General features: G+C 44.1%; 7 protein-coding genes and 1 long non-coding RNA gene across 12 annotated transcripts; 2 read left to right on the plus strand and 6 right to left on the minus strand.

The window, feature by feature from the left end:
• Nucleotides 1–104: 104 nt before the first annotated feature.
• Nucleotides 105–995, minus strand: Sld5. The gene is made up of 3 exons (NM_143200.4): nucleotides 829–995; nucleotides 315–768; nucleotides 105–256 (listed from the first exon to the last, which is right to left on the minus strand). Exons 1-3 carry the CDS (start codon nucleotides 937–939, stop codon nucleotides 135–137), a joined length of 687 nt encoding a protein of 228 aa, NP_651457.1. The 5' UTR covers nucleotides 940–995; the 3' UTR covers nucleotides 105–134.
• Nucleotides 996–1,077: 82 nt separating this feature from the next.
• On the plus strand, nucleotides 1,078–1,798 carry CG14543 (uncharacterized protein). Its single transcript, NM_143201.4, has 2 exons — nucleotides 1,078–1,230; nucleotides 1,295–1,798. The coding sequence occupies exons 1-2, from the start codon at nucleotides 1,105–1,107 to the stop codon at nucleotides 1,754–1,756; spliced, it is 588 nt and encodes a 195-aa protein (NP_651458.1). The 5' UTR covers nucleotides 1,078–1,104; the 3' UTR covers nucleotides 1,757–1,798.
• Tcs6 (Threonyl-carbamoyl synthesis 6) lies at nucleotides 1,795–2,671 on the minus strand. Its single transcript, NM_001170272.1, has 2 exons — nucleotides 2,601–2,671; nucleotides 1,795–2,537 (listed from the first exon to the last, which is right to left on the minus strand). The coding sequence occupies exons 1-2, from the start codon at nucleotides 2,633–2,635 to the stop codon at nucleotides 2,237–2,239; spliced, it is 336 nt and encodes a 111-aa protein (NP_001163743.1). The 5' UTR covers nucleotides 2,636–2,671; the 3' UTR covers nucleotides 1,795–2,236.
• On the minus strand, nucleotides 1,795–2,671 carry PIG-P (Phosphatidylinositol glycan anchor biosynthesis class P; the record flags this gene model as incomplete). The annotated part of the gene is made up of 2 exons (NM_143202.1): nucleotides 2,601–2,671; nucleotides 1,795–2,537 (listed from the first exon to the last, which is right to left on the minus strand). The coding sequence occupies exon 2, from the start codon at nucleotides 2,269–2,271 to the stop codon at nucleotides 1,795–1,797; it is 477 nt and encodes a 158-aa protein (NP_651459.2). The 5' UTR covers nucleotides 2,272–2,537; nucleotides 2,601–2,671.
• Nucleotides 2,672–2,867: 196 nt separating this feature from the next.
• RpL34a (Ribosomal protein L34a) lies at nucleotides 2,868–3,715 on the minus strand. Of its 3 annotated transcripts, none has more exons than NM_001202366.1 (3): nucleotides 3,683–3,715; nucleotides 3,428–3,499; nucleotides 2,868–3,365 (listed from the first exon to the last, which is right to left on the minus strand). In NM_001202366.1, the coding sequence occupies exons 2-3, from the start codon at nucleotides 3,490–3,492 to the stop codon at nucleotides 2,942–2,944; spliced, it is 489 nt and encodes a 162-aa protein (NP_001189295.1). In that variant the 5' UTR covers nucleotides 3,493–3,499; nucleotides 3,683–3,715; the 3' UTR covers nucleotides 2,868–2,941. The 3 variants fall into 3 exon arrangements, with proteins under 3 accessions (NP_001189295.1, NP_651460.2, NP_733136.1); NM_143203.3 differs by having other exon boundaries at nucleotides 3,428–3,502; NM_170257.3 differs by having other exon boundaries at nucleotides 3,428–3,502; nucleotides 3,668–3,715.
• A 228-nt stretch (nucleotides 3,716–3,943) lies between these two features.
• Trmt61 (tRNA methyltransferase 61) lies at nucleotides 3,944–5,741 on the plus strand. Of its 2 annotated transcripts, none has more exons than NM_143204.3 (3): nucleotides 3,944–4,196; nucleotides 4,251–4,709; nucleotides 5,385–5,741. In NM_143204.3, the coding sequence occupies exons 1-3, from the start codon at nucleotides 4,028–4,030 to the stop codon at nucleotides 5,708–5,710; spliced, it is 954 nt and encodes a 317-aa protein (NP_651461.1). In that variant the 5' UTR covers nucleotides 3,944–4,027; the 3' UTR covers nucleotides 5,711–5,741. The 2 variants fall into 2 exon arrangements, with proteins under 2 accessions (NP_651461.1, NP_001303484.1); NM_001316555.1 differs by having other exon boundaries at nucleotides 3,956–4,196; nucleotides 5,385–5,715.
• On the minus strand, nucleotides 5,716–7,459 carry CG14551 (uncharacterized protein). 2 transcript variants are annotated; one of them, NM_143205.2, is made up of 2 exons: nucleotides 6,409–7,459; nucleotides 5,716–6,096 (listed from the first exon to the last, which is right to left on the minus strand). In NM_143205.2, the coding sequence occupies exons 1-2, from the start codon at nucleotides 6,675–6,677 to the stop codon at nucleotides 5,760–5,762; spliced, it is 606 nt and encodes a 201-aa protein (NP_651462.1). In that variant the 5' UTR covers nucleotides 6,678–7,459; the 3' UTR covers nucleotides 5,716–5,759. The 2 variants fall into 2 exon arrangements, with proteins under 2 accessions (NP_651462.1, NP_001262982.1); NM_001276053.1 differs by having other exon boundaries at nucleotides 6,409–6,687.
• A 7,366-nt stretch (nucleotides 7,460–14,825) lies between these two features.
• Nucleotides 14,826–16,026, minus strand: lncRNA:CR44950 (long non-coding RNA:CR44950). Its single transcript, NR_125265.1, has 2 exons — nucleotides 15,853–16,026; nucleotides 14,826–15,715 (listed from the first exon to the last, which is right to left on the minus strand). It is a non-coding gene; the product is annotated as a long non-coding RNA:CR44950 (long non-coding RNA).
• Nucleotides 16,027–16,732: the final 706 nt, after the last annotated feature.

A 16,732-nucleotide genomic window follows, 5' to 3' on the forward strand; every position in this document is an offset into this window, starting at 1 on the left:
GATATTAAATAAATTAAATTTAATTTAAATATTCTTCTACAACATTTTTAAATGTACCCTTAAACATGCAGCTTTGCAGAGTTTGATTTTTAATTTTTTTTATTATCATGTATATTACCTGCTAAATAAGTCTTTTAAATTAGCTGCGCTTGGTTGTTTTGTATCAAGTCGGCCACTAGTTGGTAGGGAATAATATGCTGGGAGCCGGCCGCCATGTCCACCTCCTCATCATCGACGCCCACGATCACAGCGGGCACTGGAAAGCAAAACAAGAGTTAAGCGGTTATCTTAATTAGATGACAAAAGGTTATTACCTGCCACATTTGCCTTAAGAAAGACATGGCTCATCAGATTGGGCGTCACAATCCTCTGCTCCGCCTCTCCTCTCTGCTGGTTGGGCATGTACTGGGTGGCTACTTTGTGGAAGTACTCATCCACATTACTGGCAAACTCCTGGGCGAACTTAGTCTCCTCGGGAGACAGACGTTTGTCATCCGGCTCACGGCTCTCCTCCTGGTTGAGGATGTGCTGCGTGAAGGTTTCGATCTTCTGCAGGCGGCAACGCAGATAACTGGCCATTATGTAGCGCACCCTCTCCAGTTCCATGGAGTGCACCACCGCTCGGAAATCGTTCTTGTCCAGATCGCGCATCTGCTCCTCCATGTGGGCCACCTGGGAGACCATCAGCTCCAGCATGTCCGTCTGGCTGGGCAGGATCTCCGGCGCACACATTTCATTTATCCACGCGGTTTCTATGATTTCCAGAACCTAGGGATATCAGAATGTGATTACTTGCGTATTAAAAAGCTGTGTTACGATTTACCTTACCTTCTGAGCTGTAATCTGTTCCATATCGTCATCATCCTCATCCTCCAGTCCGGCGCCATCGCTGACATCGATTTCTAACTGGGTTTCGGGCACGTCTTCTACATCCGACATGGTTTTATTTATTTGTTTATTATTTTGCAGATTTTGGCGCAAATTTTGGGAATCGTTGGGAATGTCACTCCAGTAATACAGTTGACGTTTTTCATCACTGTTTCATTTGTTTTTACTCCGTGTGAATGGCACGTCTAACCGTTATCGATATCACAAAAGCATGCGATGGCAGCCGCACAACAAACTGAATTCCAAAAGAATTTTAGAGTGATTGTAGAGAAGATCTTCAATCACTGGCAGGATCTCCGGCTGGCGGTGGAGCATGGCATGGGCGGACGCAATGGCCAACAGGTTGTTGCTCGTATACCCTGAAACCGTCTTCTTTTCTAACCTAATCGGAGTGTCCGTTTTGTAGGTGGCCATAGAAATCATGGACTACACCTACCAGTACTGCGTGTCCAACGAAAATATCACGCAAGGCGAACTGGTGGAGGTCCTGGAGGAGCTGATGGACCAGGAGTTTAACACCCTCTGCGACGACGACTCCATTCCGGAGATCTGCCGGAATCTGCTGCGCTACAAATTGATGGCCCAGCAGAACCAGTTTCCGCAAATAGAGGCTGAATTGAGTAAACTTCCTGCTGGCAAGGAGTGGCTGCGTCCGGATGTTAAGATCACCTACACACCCATCGATGGGGACTCCTCATCCGATGAGGACATGGACGACAGCGACGAGGAGGACGATAATGAAATGGGCCAGGGCGACGAGGAAACTCCCAGCGGCAGTGGTCGGATGACGCGATCGCAGGCACGAAAGCAGCAGGCTGAGGAGTTTGTGGAACCGGAAGACGGCTGGACCACCGTGCGAAGAAAATGAATTTCGTCGGGATGATTAAAAAGAAACCTGCTAGTTTTTTAGTTATAATACGCTGTATTTACTTCCTGGAGGTCCAGAAAACGCAGTGGTGGAATAGGTGCACGTGTCACAGGTTGGTGGAAAGTCCTGCACAGGTTGCAGTTCACTGGAGAGGCCTTCTTTGATGCGGAATCCTGGCTGACCTTGCCTTTTTGCAACTGCGACCAGGAGGTGAACTCTGTCCCCTTGGGCAGTGCCAGCTTTGGATCCACCACCGAGGCAATGGAATCAACATCCACTGTCATCGATAGATTTATGGCAGGATAGATGAGGAAGGCAAAGAACCAGGCGAAGACCAGCACCAGAAAAGGCACAAATACGGCAAAATACTTGTCCGGCAGATACGAGTGCAGACCAAACTCCACTGGCAGCAGCGCCCAAGTCACGTATACGAGGAAGAGGACCGTGAACAGCATATAGAAGGCGAAACCATAGACCGCCCTATGGGGAGTCGGAGCTGGAGTGTGTTCCGGCATTGTCGTTGCTCTCGGGGATTAGTTTCTCTTTCTTGGAGTCTCCGAACTGGTTGATGGTGTCCTGGCACAGGAGCAGGCACTCAAAGAAGGAGGTGATGGCAGTGCGCAGGCTCTTCACTTGATCCGACTGAAAGTGCACAACCAGAACATCGTTCTCCAGGCTCAAAGTTTTTTTCACGAAATTCCGGCGCGGCTCCTGGTCGACACCGAGGACTTTGTAGGCGATCTCGGCCAATCGTGGCGTCTCAAACGGCACTCTTATTATGCTAATGAGGCGAATATTTATTACTAAATTTATGTTTATTTCTTTGTTAAATGGTTAAACTTACGATTCATTTGGTTTATTTGCAATTTGTGGCATCATAAAAGTTTTAACCAATCTGAAATGCTCACATGTCAACGGAGAAAGTTAATGACAATTTATGAAGAAGAAGCATTCACCGGCTGTTTATCTCGTGAACAGCTGATTGAAGAATTCAAATGTTTAAAAATGAGCATTCTTCATAATCACATTTATGTTTTAAATTAAGCGCTTGTTAAGTTTTTGAAGTTAATAACAATGGGAAATAAGCTGTCAATTAAAACGTTAATTTCTTCAATTTGTGGTTTCTTTATTACAAAAAAAAGGTGTTCAATATCATTGCTCCAAACAAATCCTTCTGGTAAATGGTTACTTCTTGGACTTGACGACTCCTTTAGGAGCGCCCTTGGGAGCGGGCTTCTTGCCGGCGACTTTGGCACCTGGCTTTCCGGCTGCCTTTCCCGCGGGCTTCTTGGCGGCAGCCTTCACCGGCTTCTTCTCCACAACCTTCTTGACGGGCTTGACCAAAGCCTCGCGCTGGCTCTTCAGAGCCTTGACGATCTTCTGCTCTTCGATGAGGAAAGCGCGGACGATTCTCTCTCGCAGGCAGCTGTGGCACAGGACACCTCCGTAGGTCCTGGAGACGGTCTTCAAACGCTTGGACATCCTGGGACGCTCGCTGGGCCGGGAGGGGGTGATCCCGTGGAGTTTCTCCTTGCACTGACCACAGCGTGGCACAGTGGGGTTCTTCTTCACGTACTGGTACACCAGACGGCCTCCGGGAGTGCGCACACTGTAAACAAATGGAAAATCCTTAGTTATCGTGGGATATACAGCATATCTCCTGCTACTCACATGCGCCTCTTGTTGGAGCGGGTGTTGTACGACAGACGTCGTCTCAGAGTCAAGCGTTGGACCATTTTAAAGCTTCTGAATCCAATTGACCACCCGGAATAAACACCATTTCCAAGGAATTCATGGAAAAAAACAGAACAAAGACGAAACATCAGAAGTGCGTTGCCACTACATGGTAGTCTAGTTTTGCATCGCAATTAACGTCACTAAAGCGCTTTTTGCAATCAAAATAATCATTACAATTAAAACACAAACCTCTCCGGAAATCAAAAGAAGGAAGAAGAGAAGCTAGAGCTGGAAGAAAAATTGATGATATTAATTGCTATCGATAATTTCAAAACATTTATCTCGAACACATTTAACTGACACAATATATATTATTTAGTACCAAAACCAGTTGTTTATTCGTTCTACTAAACTTTTTAGTATGTAAACTTCCAAAAAGTACAAATATGCATTATTGGACTTTGTGTAGCCCTGACCCGCCACTTTACTTAAACTTATCGATAGCCTGTTGATTACCAAACTTCCATCTCTATTGCTTAAACACGCGGCTATTTTGTAAATAAAAAAATCTTCTTACGGTTTTTAACTAAAAACATGAGTTTTCTGAAACCCAAGACCCACATAGAAAAGGGCGATGTGGTCATCCTTTATTTGAGTGTCAGTTCCATGCATGCCATCGAAGCGGTGCCCGAAATAGTGAACAAAAAGGGCGAAACAATACCGCATATTTTTCAGACCAATTATGGATCGCTAAAAGTTGAAAGTAAGTTAAAGTTATAGATTTAACGGATTCTCCTAATCCCAATTCCTATTCCAGATATCATCGGCGTGGAGTATGGTAGTAAAGTGGAGCTCTCCAAGGGCTGGGCCCATGTCCTTCAGCCGACGCCGGAACTCTGGACACAAACACTGCCCCACCGCACACAGATTATTTACACGCCGGATATTAGTATGATTATCCACCAGCTGGAGGTCCGACCCGGTGCCGTGGTGGTTGAGTCGGGCACGGGATCGGGGTCTCTATCGCATTACTTTCTAAGAGCACTGAAACCCACTGGCCACCTGCACACCTTCGATTTCCACGAAGCTCGAGCGGATCAGGCACGCGACGAGTTCCGGCGACATGGTATCGCTGACTTCGTCACCGTCTATCACCGGGACGTTTGCAATCTGGGCTTTGGTGCGGAACTGGACGGAAAGGCCGATGCGGTCTTCTTGGATCTGCCCGCGCCCGATCTCGCTGTGCCGCACGCCTTCAAGGCGTTGAAGCTGTCCGGTGAGTGGCCAACATCGCGTTGACAACTAGTTGTCAGCGCCCTTTTGCGGGCAATCCGGCAATCAGGCGGATATGTTGGGTTAACTGGGATGACCAGGTACATTCACATACATGCAATAAATCGTCGAAATTGGTACACTAAGTTGTACCTAGGAGACAACTTTGTTTAGACAGCTTAAATTTTAGTTATAGTAAAATAACTTAACAAAAACTTACTTCCATTTTAAAAAGAAAAAAGGGCTTAAGTGTACCTAATTGGATAAAAGGTACCTCAATGCTTTCTATATTGCAACACTGTCGGTAGGTCAGTCAGTTATCCATCCAAAGAGCCAAAGATCCAGTCAGCTAGTCAGTCCGGCTGCCATTTCACTGTGTTTGACATTGAATGAGCCCGCTTTTGACACTTGATGCGGCCAAGGCAGGCTGACCGGGCGAGTTTGTCATTAGGCGGATGGGAGCTTCCAATGTACAGCAGGTTTGCACCAAACCTAGGGTGCTACTGTATTGGAGGCACAAATAAATTGTCAGGCATATCCAATACCAAAAGAGTTAGGGAAAGCTTGCCCACCAATATATTTAAATTTTAAGAAGCTATAATGTAGTAATTACAATTGAGGTCGAGCAGAAAAGGCACCAAAAATGTATAACCGGATTTCCCATTCTCTTTCTTTCCAGGAGGTCGTTTCTGTTCGTTTTCGCCCTGCATTGAGCAGTCGCAGCGCTGCATCCAAGAGCTAACCAAGCTGGGCTTCAACGAGATTGTTTCCTTGGAGGTGCTGCAGCAGGAGAACGTGGTGAAGACGCGCACGCTGCCCGTCATCGATCTTGAGTTCCTTAAATTGCCCAAAACCGATGAGACGACGGCGGCAACAAATGCCTTGGAGAGCAAGGCGCCAAAGGAGGTGAAGAAGTACCTGACCTCCAGTAATCCCCAAACCCTGCCCGGTCACACGGGCTTCCTCACCTTCGCCACTTTGCCACCAAATATACCCAAGGCCTGATGAATAAACTTGAATTTACTTTTATTTGACCCACGAACCACGATCTACATCATTCGTCGTAGGAGTAAGAGTAGGAGAATTCCTCGAAGTACTTGCGTTCGCTGGTCTTTACAGATCCGCAGTGGTAGCATCGATGCGGCTTTACTTGCTCCTGGGTCTTCCGGTTCCAGGACTTTCTCTCGGGCGCCCAAGGAGTTCGCTGCTCGGGTATGGCCACCTCGGTGCGCTCCGGATTGCCGCTGCAGGTGGGACACCGACCCACAACCGCCGGTTTGGGCAGCATGCCATAGATAAGTGGTCCCGGCGGTTGTTTTCCGTAAATGGTGACCACTTCCGGGAGGCTGGAGTACGGACGGGTGGCAAAAAGCTTCTCGCGGTTAAGAAAACTAAAATAATCAGGTGAGAAGATGTTACATGGGGAATTACAAAAAAAAAAAACAAATGCATATTACTTTGATCAATAGGTTATTAAATCTGTTGCTAATTTGAACTATAATTATGTTGCTAGGGTGAAAAATAAAGGAGAAATGAGAATAGCTTCGTGTATTGGAGACTACCGACCGATTAATCTGTAATAAGTACTTCGACCTTTTATCAAATTGGCTAAAATTTTAATTCATTATCAAAACTATTCCCGTATTTAAACAAAACCAAATAACAATCATTTGGATTTAGGCTGATTAGAGAAGACTACTCACTTGGGCCGCGGCTCCAGCCAGAGATTGTTGATGCGCTTGGTGCGCATGATGTCGCCCAGTTTCTGGAGGAGTCTTAGGTTCTCCCGCTCGATCTGCTGCTGGCGCTCCCGCTCCACTTGCTGCTTCTTCCACTTGCGCTGCACGTGTTCGTGGGCGCGCGGCGAGTGGGTGTCAATGGCTGGGCGGGCGGACATGACCTTCTCGCGGTGCTGGGCGTACCGCAGTTGCTCCCACGGCTGCTGCAGCAATTTGTCGCGTCGTGAGATCATCTTCGGTGGTTTTCGGTTCTCGGAGGGCAAATGTTGATGGTCTAGCGCTTTTGCTTGCTTACTGTTTAATCCGGTTGAGATCCGCTGTGTTTGCCACAACAAACAAACAAGTGACGATGTGCGTCCATAACAACCTTGCCAGGACAACGGACCCTCGCTGAATGTTGCACCATCATGCTGGGATTAAGTTCAACAACCAAACGGGCGAACGGACGCTGAAAACGATGAACCAAGAAGTCCAGGCGACGGCGGTCGCTTTGCTCAGCTGTCGCCGAGTTGTCCATCCGCGCAGAGTGACATCTCCAGTGACTCTTGACTTGCAAATTTGCGGGCCACTGCCAGTGCGGTTGTTACATAATTCTGGGCCGCTTCTGCAGCTTGTTAGGTCTCTGCCCAGTTGCCCAGGATTTCTGTGTAGTAGCCGCTCTCATCGAAAAACACCGGACTTTGGTGTGGCGGCAAAAGTTCCTTTCTTCTTTGTTGCTGCTGCCGCTGTTGCTGCTGCAACTGATGTTGCTGCTGCTCATATGTCAACCGGCAACAACATGCAACCGGCAACAACTGGTTGCCGCTGCTGCCGCCGTTCTAAATACTCCTCGTTTAGTGTTTTGATGGATGTTAAGTGCCAGCCCCATATTGAATTCAATCATTTTGCATCGATGGCAGTCAGTGGGTTCTCGGTAGTCATTCAGTTTTTCCTATCTTCAAAGTTCTCGCAGCTCGCTTTGATCTGAAAGCCCTGAATTTCATTGCTCCTCTCTGATTAGCTAACGATATTATATTAATTGAAAAACATATACTCCACCCATTTGCTAAGCGTTAGCCTATTAGTTTGTAATAAATAAATATTCATTTTTTATTATCAAAGTCTTGCCTTATGACCTTTTACGTTCAATCGAATTTACATTTTTGAGATTTTCGATTAAATGTGTTGTGATACGCAATTTAAAACCAGATTTGAAAATAACTTTAACTGAATGTTATTAAATTAACTTGCTCTTTTTGGATTCGATAATTGTTACACTGACACCTGGGTATATTCCTGATTTCTTGTAACAATTGAAACAAATTTGAATTTTCCACGGAGATCTGAGTGCTCTTTGTACTTATTATAAGCTTGACTCATTTTGCATGAAATAGTAGGAGCCCTATTTATCCCCCTGCCTCCTGCGAGCTGACCAAGCTGATCCAACCACTTGCAATTCCCATCGATCCTGTCAAAAAAGCCAAGTTCGGCGCAATTGTTCTCGTTTGAAGTTGATTAGCCCCCCGTTGTGGCCAACAAAATGTGTCTATTGTGCTCGGCTGCAGCGGGCAATCGGTGGATACTGCGTGAGTTGGCAGTATTGGGAAAATTAAAGGGTCCACGCCGCATTATTGGTAAGTTAATTGGAAGATTGGTAATTCGATAGCTACAATGGCAACGTGTTGCTTATCACAGCTCGCCTTGTTAGACGCTGGGCCATTATAAGTGGGATTATCTTGTTTGATGAATCGACAACTGTTACGAATTTCCACCATTCAGCTCCGGAGGGAGTCTCATGGGTCGTCACTTTTCACCTTTGGCCGAAATCGAAATCGAAATCACAATCGCTGACCGCGCCGCTTGACTCGTCACTAAACACCTGCTTAGTTGTGCATAAATTTCATTTGCTTATGATTATTTTTATTGAAAGTTTCCTCGCAAAATGCCATATAATTGTGCCGGCCTGGCTCTGTGGTCCCGCTGATGGGTGTGTGTGTGTGTGTGTGTAGTGTGCAGTGTGTGTGTTACCAGGGTGCAGCCTTACGCCCGCCAGCAATATGGCCAGTTTCTCACCTTTAGAAGCCGGCCCCAAAGTCTCCGATAGCGAGGGACGAGCGCAAAATTGATGGCAGCGAGTGCCGCTTTGTGAGTTCTGGGAATAGTGATTATGGGGATACCCTTTTACAGGTATTTAATTCAATAAAAAGTTAGGAAAACAAGGCAATTTCAATCCTTAGTAACCTGCAACGTTAAATATGTTATGTTATATTTTATGCTATTATACATACAAGAGTAACTTAATATAGAAACCGCTGTGCAATGTTTATAATTTGATTGGCTTGCAGTTAACAATAATTACTACGTACCACCTATACTTATAAAAGAATTTTACAATTATACCACATATTTGAAAGTGCATATTTCGATGTGTGAACACGGTTAATAAAATTACTCCGCACTCTTTTAACTATTTAAAAACATATCGATTCCGAGATATGGCAATTCCCATTTACCCAATTTTGCAATTGACCCGATAAACCTGACTACATTTAGGGAACCCTTTTGTTTTGATTAGCACTCCGCGCAGCATACGAAGTGTATACAGAGAGTATATGGCGATCTGGGTCCTGTCCATTTATTACAACATGAGCCGGCAAACAGCCACAACTGCGGAAAGTCAGTTGAAAACTGCGATTTGCTGTCAGCTAATAATAATAATTTCGATATTGAAAATACGTTTCCTTAGTTAGGTACGACACTAAACGATTTCGCCCAGTCGCCCGGCAACGGCGGTGCAGCAGTGCTAAAAGTCAGGCAGACAATACCTGCACCACCAACTGCACCACCGACTGCACCACCGACTTGCAAGTTGACCGTTGGTGGGGGCGTGCTATTTGCTGCCGCTGCTTCTTTCACTCCGTCTACCCCCGTTTTGCTTTTGGTTTTCGTATTTCTTTTGCGGACAGGTGGTGTGTGGTGTCGATGTTGCCCGGATCGTCGACTTTTGGCTCAGACTGTGTGTTGCCCATCGCCCAGTGCCCATTGCCCGTTGCCCGTTGCCCGTTGGTGTTCAATATGAGCCACAATTGAGGCATTTAATCGAGCATCTCTTAACACGCCTTGGAATGTTGACTTATTATTGGCCCAGGCAGCACCATTCGCGTACCACCCGCCGCAACGTCCTCAGCCTCCGTATCTGTATCTTTACGCTGGTGGTGTTGCCAGCAAATGTATCTGGCGGGTCTGCCATCCAGAGTTGGCCAGCCGGAGAGACTTGCGTCGGTGTCAGGAGTCTGTAGTTACCTCACAGTAAAAGCGTTTATCATCATTAGACTCAATCTAAAGACGTTTTCGGCCGGGGTTATCATGTTGATTATGTTGTGTGAAAACAAATTACATTTCTTCTCGCCCTCTCGCGTTTTAGCACCACTTGGTGGTTCTTTTTCCACTGCTGGCTAATTACGTAGATGATCGCTGATTTCAATTGTGCTTATTGACAAACCAATTGGCCAATGCCAATGATGATTTTTGCTTTGGCTTTGGCTCTGGTGAAAGGAAAGCCTTTTCCCCGAGCCGTGAGAAAAAAAAAATATAGCAAAGTCGAACAACAGCGGAAAATATTTCCAATTTGCTAATGGCAATAATTGTTTCTACGTTTTGTTTTTACCTCAAGTACCAATACTTGGCTATAATTTGTTCTTTTCTTGTTTTTTTTTTTTATATTTTGCTTTGCACAGCTGTGTTCTATATAGTTGCTGTTGTTGCAAGTGCCATTGCCTGCAGCTGCAACAACAACAGCAGCAACGTACAAATGCAACTGCAACGGCAAGAATAACTGCTTTAGCAAGGTTAAGTTGGGCCCTGACTGCCTAATTGCAGTGGACAGCAAAGTAAAAGTTATGCATTTAATACAGACACCATTTTTATGAAAAGTAAATTTAATTTTTACTTAGAAACAGTGCTTAGTGTTAACATAAAGCTTTAAATACTATTTAACTAGTGAAATTGGGGGCTTTAAAAGGAAAAGAAGAACAACTGAAAATCATACAAAATTTACCATTAGATTCGATAACGTTTTAGCGATTTATATTTGCAGCTTTAAAATTGTGTAGTTCAGTGTAGTTCATTTGTCGTGGCGTGGAAAACCGAAAACTCCAACTCAAATAAACATTTTATGCACTTTTAAATGCAATGCTTTATTGTAGTTGCCCCGATAACGTTATAATTTTTTTTATTTTTTCAGCTTTGTTTCTTTAGATTTGTACCACACACAGCCGTAGTAGAGAAACACAAAAGCAAATATAGTGGCACCAGGGTCAATGTCGCACCTTGAAGCTGCAGCCAATATATAGATTTTGAAGCCAGCTTTTTTTTTGTCACAATTTATTGCATTCGGCTTGGAGTCGAGCATTTGCCATTTTTATGTATATTATTTTATTTGCCTGCATCTGTGTGGCTCGACCATTTTATCTTGTCAACGCAATCGCCTATGAGTGTTTCTTTTTAATTAATTAACAACAATCGCATGGGTGTCAATGGCATGCTTAGGTGGCATACTTGGCTCCCATGGACTTGGATTTTAGTGTCCTCGGAATGTTGAAAGTGAGTGGGGGAATATGCTCCTTATGTGCTCAATCCTAAACACCGAAAAAATGCACAAAAAGTTTCTCTGGCACAAAACAACTTTGAGCTATGCAGAAACTACAACTCAACAGGTATGCAATGCCAATCAATAAACTTTCGCACAGAGAAGCCGCAGGCTGCTCAATTCTCAATTCTCGGGGCTCCATGAGAACTAATTGAGCCATTTCGAGGTCTATGATAATCGTTTTTGATGCAGCAGCCGGCTGCATCCAACTGGCATCCAAACGAAGCCAACGCCTTCACATTGCCCAAGAGTCAGACTATGTCAACTTGAAGTTGCACAGTAAGCAAGATTAAAATTTTAGAAAAATTGGCTATACAAATAAAACTTTATGACATTTAACAATTGATAGTCATTTACAATTATAATTAAAGTTTTATTATAAATTAGCATTATTTGGTATGCCTTTTTTTGTTACAGTGCCCAATAAAATTAAAGTTTTGTTTATGAATGGAATTACACGACGACATTTAGATGGCCAAAAGAGCAGCTTGGCCGAGCCAACGCAGCTGGAAATCGAGGGGCCGCCGACTCGGCTCAGATTCACAGACACTTCATCTAAATGTCAGGCCATATCTAGCGACACTCGCAACACTCGGATTCGCACTAGCCGGGGATCGGATTGGTCTTTGGTACTGGGACCTGGACATCTCTCGGTTACTCCGGTCTCCGGTTGTCGGCTCTCTTTGGCGGCTGCTTTGGCCAAATCAATTGAGCCGCCTTCCCCCATAAACGAGCCAAAACAAATGACTCCGACTTGCCTCGAGAGGCTGCGACTGCGGCGGAGACTCTGCTCTGCTCTTGGGACCCGGGGCAGCTGAAGATCATTAGTATAATTTAAGTAAATTAAACGCAGCGATTAGGTTCGGGATACAGCGGTCTGTATCGAGTGAAATAAAACCAGGCAGGCAGGACGGACGGCAGGCGCAACAAACGGCACCAAGTATTCCCCAATCGCTGTTGTCGGCAAAATGCTTGTGTTTATTTAAATTTATTGTAACATTTTCGTTGGCGATTTCAATTTGTAAAACAAGCGAGCAAACAAGCTGTTAAAATATAATGATTGGCACCAATGGACTTGCTGTCGAAGCCAGAGCCGGAGTCGGGGCAAATCGGACTCCAAGATGTGGGTTAAACTGGCCGCATATGCTTATCCGATTCCCGGGAGATGCTTAAAGTGAATTTATGCGGCGTTTAAGCATTGTCCGGCCAAAGTATTTTCGCTTTATGATTGCCATGAGCAGTCGAATGCATAAACCATTTGGCATTGAAAACTATCGGTTAGCATACATTGTCTCTTTGGTTTTCCTTTTATTTGTTTTTTTTTTTTGTTTTTTGTTTTTTTTTTTTTGGCCAGCCAGTAGAGTTGCGCGCTTTTTCCCACACAGACAATGGGCCAAAACGGCGACAACTGAGTCTGGCTTGGTCGGTCTGGTCTCGGGGCTTGAGCCTTGTGTCTCGGATCTCTCCGCATCGTGTGCAATATGAGGAGCGATGCTGAATCGACTCCCAGTGCAACTGCAACTGCAGCAGCGATCACAAAAGCTCGCAAGGAGCCAGACGGAATTACAAGAGCAGGGCTGCGGAACAATGCCGAAATGCAGGCAGTTCAATTGAATACAGTGGGTCACATAATTAAAACCTTTCTCATCTCAATAAGATCAGTTCGATGTCTTTTATTATTATTAGCAGCTGGTCGAAGTTGTACCCTAAAGTGCGCAACAAGGATAACATCTAGATATTTTATATTTTATTGAATAATACACAAATTCCAATCAAAATATATAATAAATTCAGTAAACTTTCTCTCATTTCCAAGTCTCCGACCACTGTGCCATAGCAATTGACAAAAGCCTCGAGTACTCCGGCACCAACAGAAACAACAACCACTGCAGTGAAAAGAACAAAAAGCGAGTAACAAACAAATAAACAGTCAGTAGAGTCAGACACAAACAGCAATTCATATTTGCTCTGATTTATATGGCGTCTAGAAGTTTTCCATTTTTATTATGTATCATTATTATTATGATTTTTTCCCAGGCCAAAAGGCTGTAGAGCAGACTGGCTTTTTTGTGCCCTGCTGGCCGGTGTAATCAATCAGCTGAAGGAGCTGCGGAATGGTAGAACTCCCGGTCTGGTTTTCGGTTGAGGATCTCTCTGTTGCACTCTGTGCGCGAGTTGGGCGAAAATTAATGTTCTTTAATTTGCAAGTTTGTGTCCTAAGTCTTTCGTTTCGGCCTGCCACACACAGGCTAAATTGGAGTCGAAAGGGGGGCGGCAGGGGGTGGGGCAGCTTGGGGTTGTCGTTGCCGCTGTTGCTGTTGCTTTTGTTGTTGCTGTTGTTCCCCAGAAATGTCATTAAAGCGCCACACAGATCTTCGTTGCGGCTGGGTGTGCAAGCGCGATTTGATCTCCTTTGAGCCAATGTCAATTGCTGGCATCGCCCGCGGATCGCTGAGACAACAGAAAAAGATCTGCATAGCTTGATATTCTAATTGCTGAAATTGTTTGCCACAGACAAGTGTGCTTGTGTGCGGGCTTGCGGCTGCCATGCCCAATGAATAATCATTGAAATCCGTTCGTTGACAAAACCAAACAACAGCCAAGCGACACTAAGAGAAATTACATCTTTAAAATTGTGGTAGTGTTTTTTTCTTTAAAAAAGATTTTAGTTCTTGAAAGTATTTGTTTAATTCACAACAGCACACATATTTTTCTGAGTACCTTTAATAAGTTTAGTTACCAAACTAGTTGATGGGTATGGCTGTAGGTACTTTATTGCACAGTATTGTTCACATATTTATGTATGTAGAAGTACTTCTTTATATATTTATGTAGATCTGCTAGTGTCAATTGGCCAATGATCTGATTTTTCTGCGTGGAGGAAAAAAAAATGGGATGCCTGCGCTACATGGCCCTGTGCCTCCTGCCTCTTTTGGTGGTCCCTACCTCATTGGCCTCCTCATTGTGTCGCACTGATCCAAATCGCATCAAATTTTTCGCTGCACTCGTTTTCAGCTCAGTTTTGCTGTTCCCCTCGATTTTTTGTGCCTGGCTGGCTGTGTCTGCGGGTCTCCTCCTTGCTCTTTGCGCTTTTCAATCAGATATGAAAGCTGGAGCGCGTCTTCGCTGTTGTTGTCGCAACGCAGCTTTACTTTACTTAAGCTTTTTTTTTCGTTTTTTTTTTTGGGCCTGTGACTTGATTTTCTTAATTAAATTTTTTGCTACGCCGCTGCCAAGGCTATTCCCGATCCTTCGGCTCCCGCCGATGATGATAATGGGGGTGGGGATGATGTGTGTGTTTTATAAGTCGAATGTTGTTGGCTCAGTCGCTGATTTGAGGCCCTTGATAGGCTGAGCTCGTTGTTGCCGCAGTTAACACACTCCCACAACAATTCCCTTCGCCAAAAGTGCATTCACAAATTTGGCAAAAAAAAAAAAAACACGCAAAAAACGAAGCGAAAAAAAAACATCAAAATCAGCTTCTTTTGCTGCACAATCTTAGGAGCCATTACGTGCACTTGGCCGCTCAACAAGAACTTGAACCTCATTAACCCATCAGCCACCCGAAAACAATTTGACCCGAGCTCACTCCAACGTACTTCCAACCATCCAAAGTTTTAGCTTAGTTCGATGCCAGCATCATTTACATCATCATTCACAATAAAATAAAAGTGCACACGCCCACTTAAAAGGGCCCCATAAATTGTATGGAATAATCAGTTTCAACATAATTTATTGTAATTTACGAGTGTCGGCTAAAGCGGGCCACAAGTAGTATATATATTTTTATGGGCACAGGCATATAGCACTGACATTGCCAGAAGAGGAGTCGCCTGGGCTTTTTTCTTTATAGAGCAGCTAAATGCTACAAATGAAAATCCTAAACGAAACATTGAAAGCATCTTGATAAGAAGCCGAGAAACGGCAGGCGAACATTACGTTTTTTGTTTAGCTGAAGGAGAGCCAAAGTTGAACTCCAGACAAAGTTGAAGTCAGAGTCGATTTGAAGCCGAGCGTGCAAACACCTTGGAAAATCCATATTTCATTGCCTAATAATATTTTTGAGGGCGCTGCTTCATCTAGATGGGGCTTTGAACTTCTTCGAATTACATATCCAGTTTCTACAGTTGGGGCCATTGTAATTGAAACGATTGTTTTGGCTTGGCTCACTTATATTTCTCTTTTGTATCAATCACTCAATAAAAAATCAACGATCAATCAATATCAGCCATCGGGCGAAGCAGATTCCCATCGAAAGTTGGGCTTTTGTTTTCCAACCATCCGCATACTCGTCCGAATACCATTTTCAATCAGAATTGAAATGTCAGCGGATAATAAACTTCAAGTGTCAATGCGATCGCAGATTGACAAGTCGACAGACCGAATATCCTTTTCCTTTTACTCCTATTATCGCCGTTTCGCAATCATTCAAAGATTCATCGTAGCTTCGTCAATGGTCCTCGTATCTGTATCTCTATTTTTGTTTTTCCGATTTCATTTGCAGATACCATCGGTTTATTTTGCATACGGTTGTTAAGCTCATTATAAAATGGCTATTTATAAGGCGGCCCAACACAAAAAGCTTTGGCATTGGCGTCCGTATAAATTGGAAAATTTCACTTTGTGGTTAATCACCTTGTGTTGCTGTTGGGTTTTAGAAAAGGCTTAAAAGGGAAATATTTATTGTTATTTTCCGGGCAAGCCCAATAAATTGTTAATATTTTAATAGCGTTGTTAACATTTTATTGACTTTGCACAAATCCCATTTCCAAAAGGCGTACCATTTAAATTTGAAACTCCCGCAAGCTCGACTTCATTTAAACATCAAGCAAATAGCTGGTAATTTGTCTAGGCCGCCAAACATAAAGTAACTAAGCTGGCAAACGGTAATGCTAACATTTTTTTTTCTCTATTTCAGCTGATAGATCACTTCAGTTGAAGTATTGGCAAATATTTGCTTGTTTACTTTGATTAAATTTCGACGTCTAAAGCGCTTTCATTCTGCAATTATTCAGCGAGCGTAATAAGTCTGAAAAACCTTCCATGTTGACTGCAATTTCTGCGAGTTCAAAGTGCTTAGTAGACTGTGGAAAGAATTGCAGCTTCAGCTACACAGAAAGAAAAGAAAATATGTTTTTGGTGATATTAGAAAATATATATACGTATCCCCTATGAAATTTTACGATCCATCTGGAATTATTACTATAAATAATAGGAATACTAAATTGATCAGTAAGGAGTCTTAAATACTAGATGAAATATAATATTTCTTTATATAAACACGGATTGCACTTTGACCTATTTTTTTCGGTGCAGGCTCAGGAATTTTAGCCCTCTCCAGAGTTCGCTAATTTGCCACTGAGTGGAGGACTTGACTGGGGAGTTACCTTTTCGTTGACCAGGTCGCCGCGCATCTTCCCAGCGTAATTTAAACTAAATCGGTTCGCTGGCCGAACTGCGTAGAGCACCGAAAGATCCCCAGTCGAGGTCTGGCCCAGTGTAATGGCTAACACGGACAGGGAAGCCACACACACACACACTCAACACACACACATGCGAATAGAGTGGCTGCGGTGGGAGCCGTTGCATGTGCAAAAGTTGGCCCCGTCTTTCGGCTCCGTCTTCTCGTAATAATCAATTATTTCTGTGTAATTTATGGTA

Source organism: Drosophila melanogaster, chromosome 3R (genome assembly GCF_000001215.4).
Source record: "Drosophila melanogaster chromosome 3R".
NCBI classification, from domain to species: domain Eukaryota; kingdom Metazoa; phylum Arthropoda; class Insecta; order Diptera; family Drosophilidae; genus Drosophila; species Drosophila melanogaster.

Excerpts from the sequence above, each read along its gene's own strand:
- Sld5 (NM_143200.4), bottom strand. The coding sequence starts at position 939 with ATGTCGGATGTAGAAGACGTGCCCGAAACCCAGTTAGAAATCGATGTC. Across the intron at positions 769-828 it reads AACAGATTACAGCTCAGAAG|GTTCTGGAAATCATAGAAAC; the intron begins GTAAGGTAAATC and ends TGATATCCCTAG. Across the intron at positions 257-314 it reads TCTTAAGGCAAATGTGGCAG|TGCCCGCTGTGATCGTGGGC; the intron begins GTAATAACCTTT and ends TTTGCTTTCCAG.
- Trmt61 (NM_143204.3), top strand. The coding sequence starts at position 4,028 with ATGAGTTTTCTGAAACCCAAGACCCACATAGAAAAGGGCGATGTGGTC. Across the intron at positions 4,197-4,250 it reads TGGATCGCTAAAAGTTGAAA|ATATCATCGGCGTGGAGTAT; the intron begins GTAAGTTAAAGT and ends TTCCTATTCCAG. Across the intron at positions 4,710-5,384 it reads CAAGGCGTTGAAGCTGTCCG|GAGGTCGTTTCTGTTCGTTT; the intron begins GTGAGTGGCCAA and ends CTTTCTTTCCAG.
- CG14543 (NM_143201.4), top strand. The coding sequence starts at position 1,105 with ATGGCAGCCGCACAACAAACTGAATTCCAAAAGAATTTTAGAGTGATT. Across the intron at positions 1,231-1,294 it reads GCGGACGCAATGGCCAACAG|GTGGCCATAGAAATCATGGA; the intron begins GTTGTTGCTCGT and ends TCCGTTTTGTAG.
- CG14551 (NM_143205.2), bottom strand. The coding sequence starts at position 6,677 with ATGATCTCACGACGCGACAAATTGCTGCAGCAGCCGTGGGAGCAACTG. Across the intron at positions 6,097-6,408 it reads TGGCTGGAGCCGCGGCCCAA|TTTTCTTAACCGCGAGAAGC; the intron begins GTGAGTAGTCTT and ends TGATTATTTTAG.
- RpL34a (NM_001202366.1), bottom strand. The coding sequence starts at position 3,492 with ATGGTCCAACGCTTGACTCTGAGACGACGTCTGTCGTACAACACCCGC. Across the intron at positions 3,366-3,427 it reads CGCTCCAACAAGAGGCGCAT|TGTGCGCACTCCCGGAGGCC; the intron begins GTGAGTAGCAGG and ends ATTTGTTTACAG.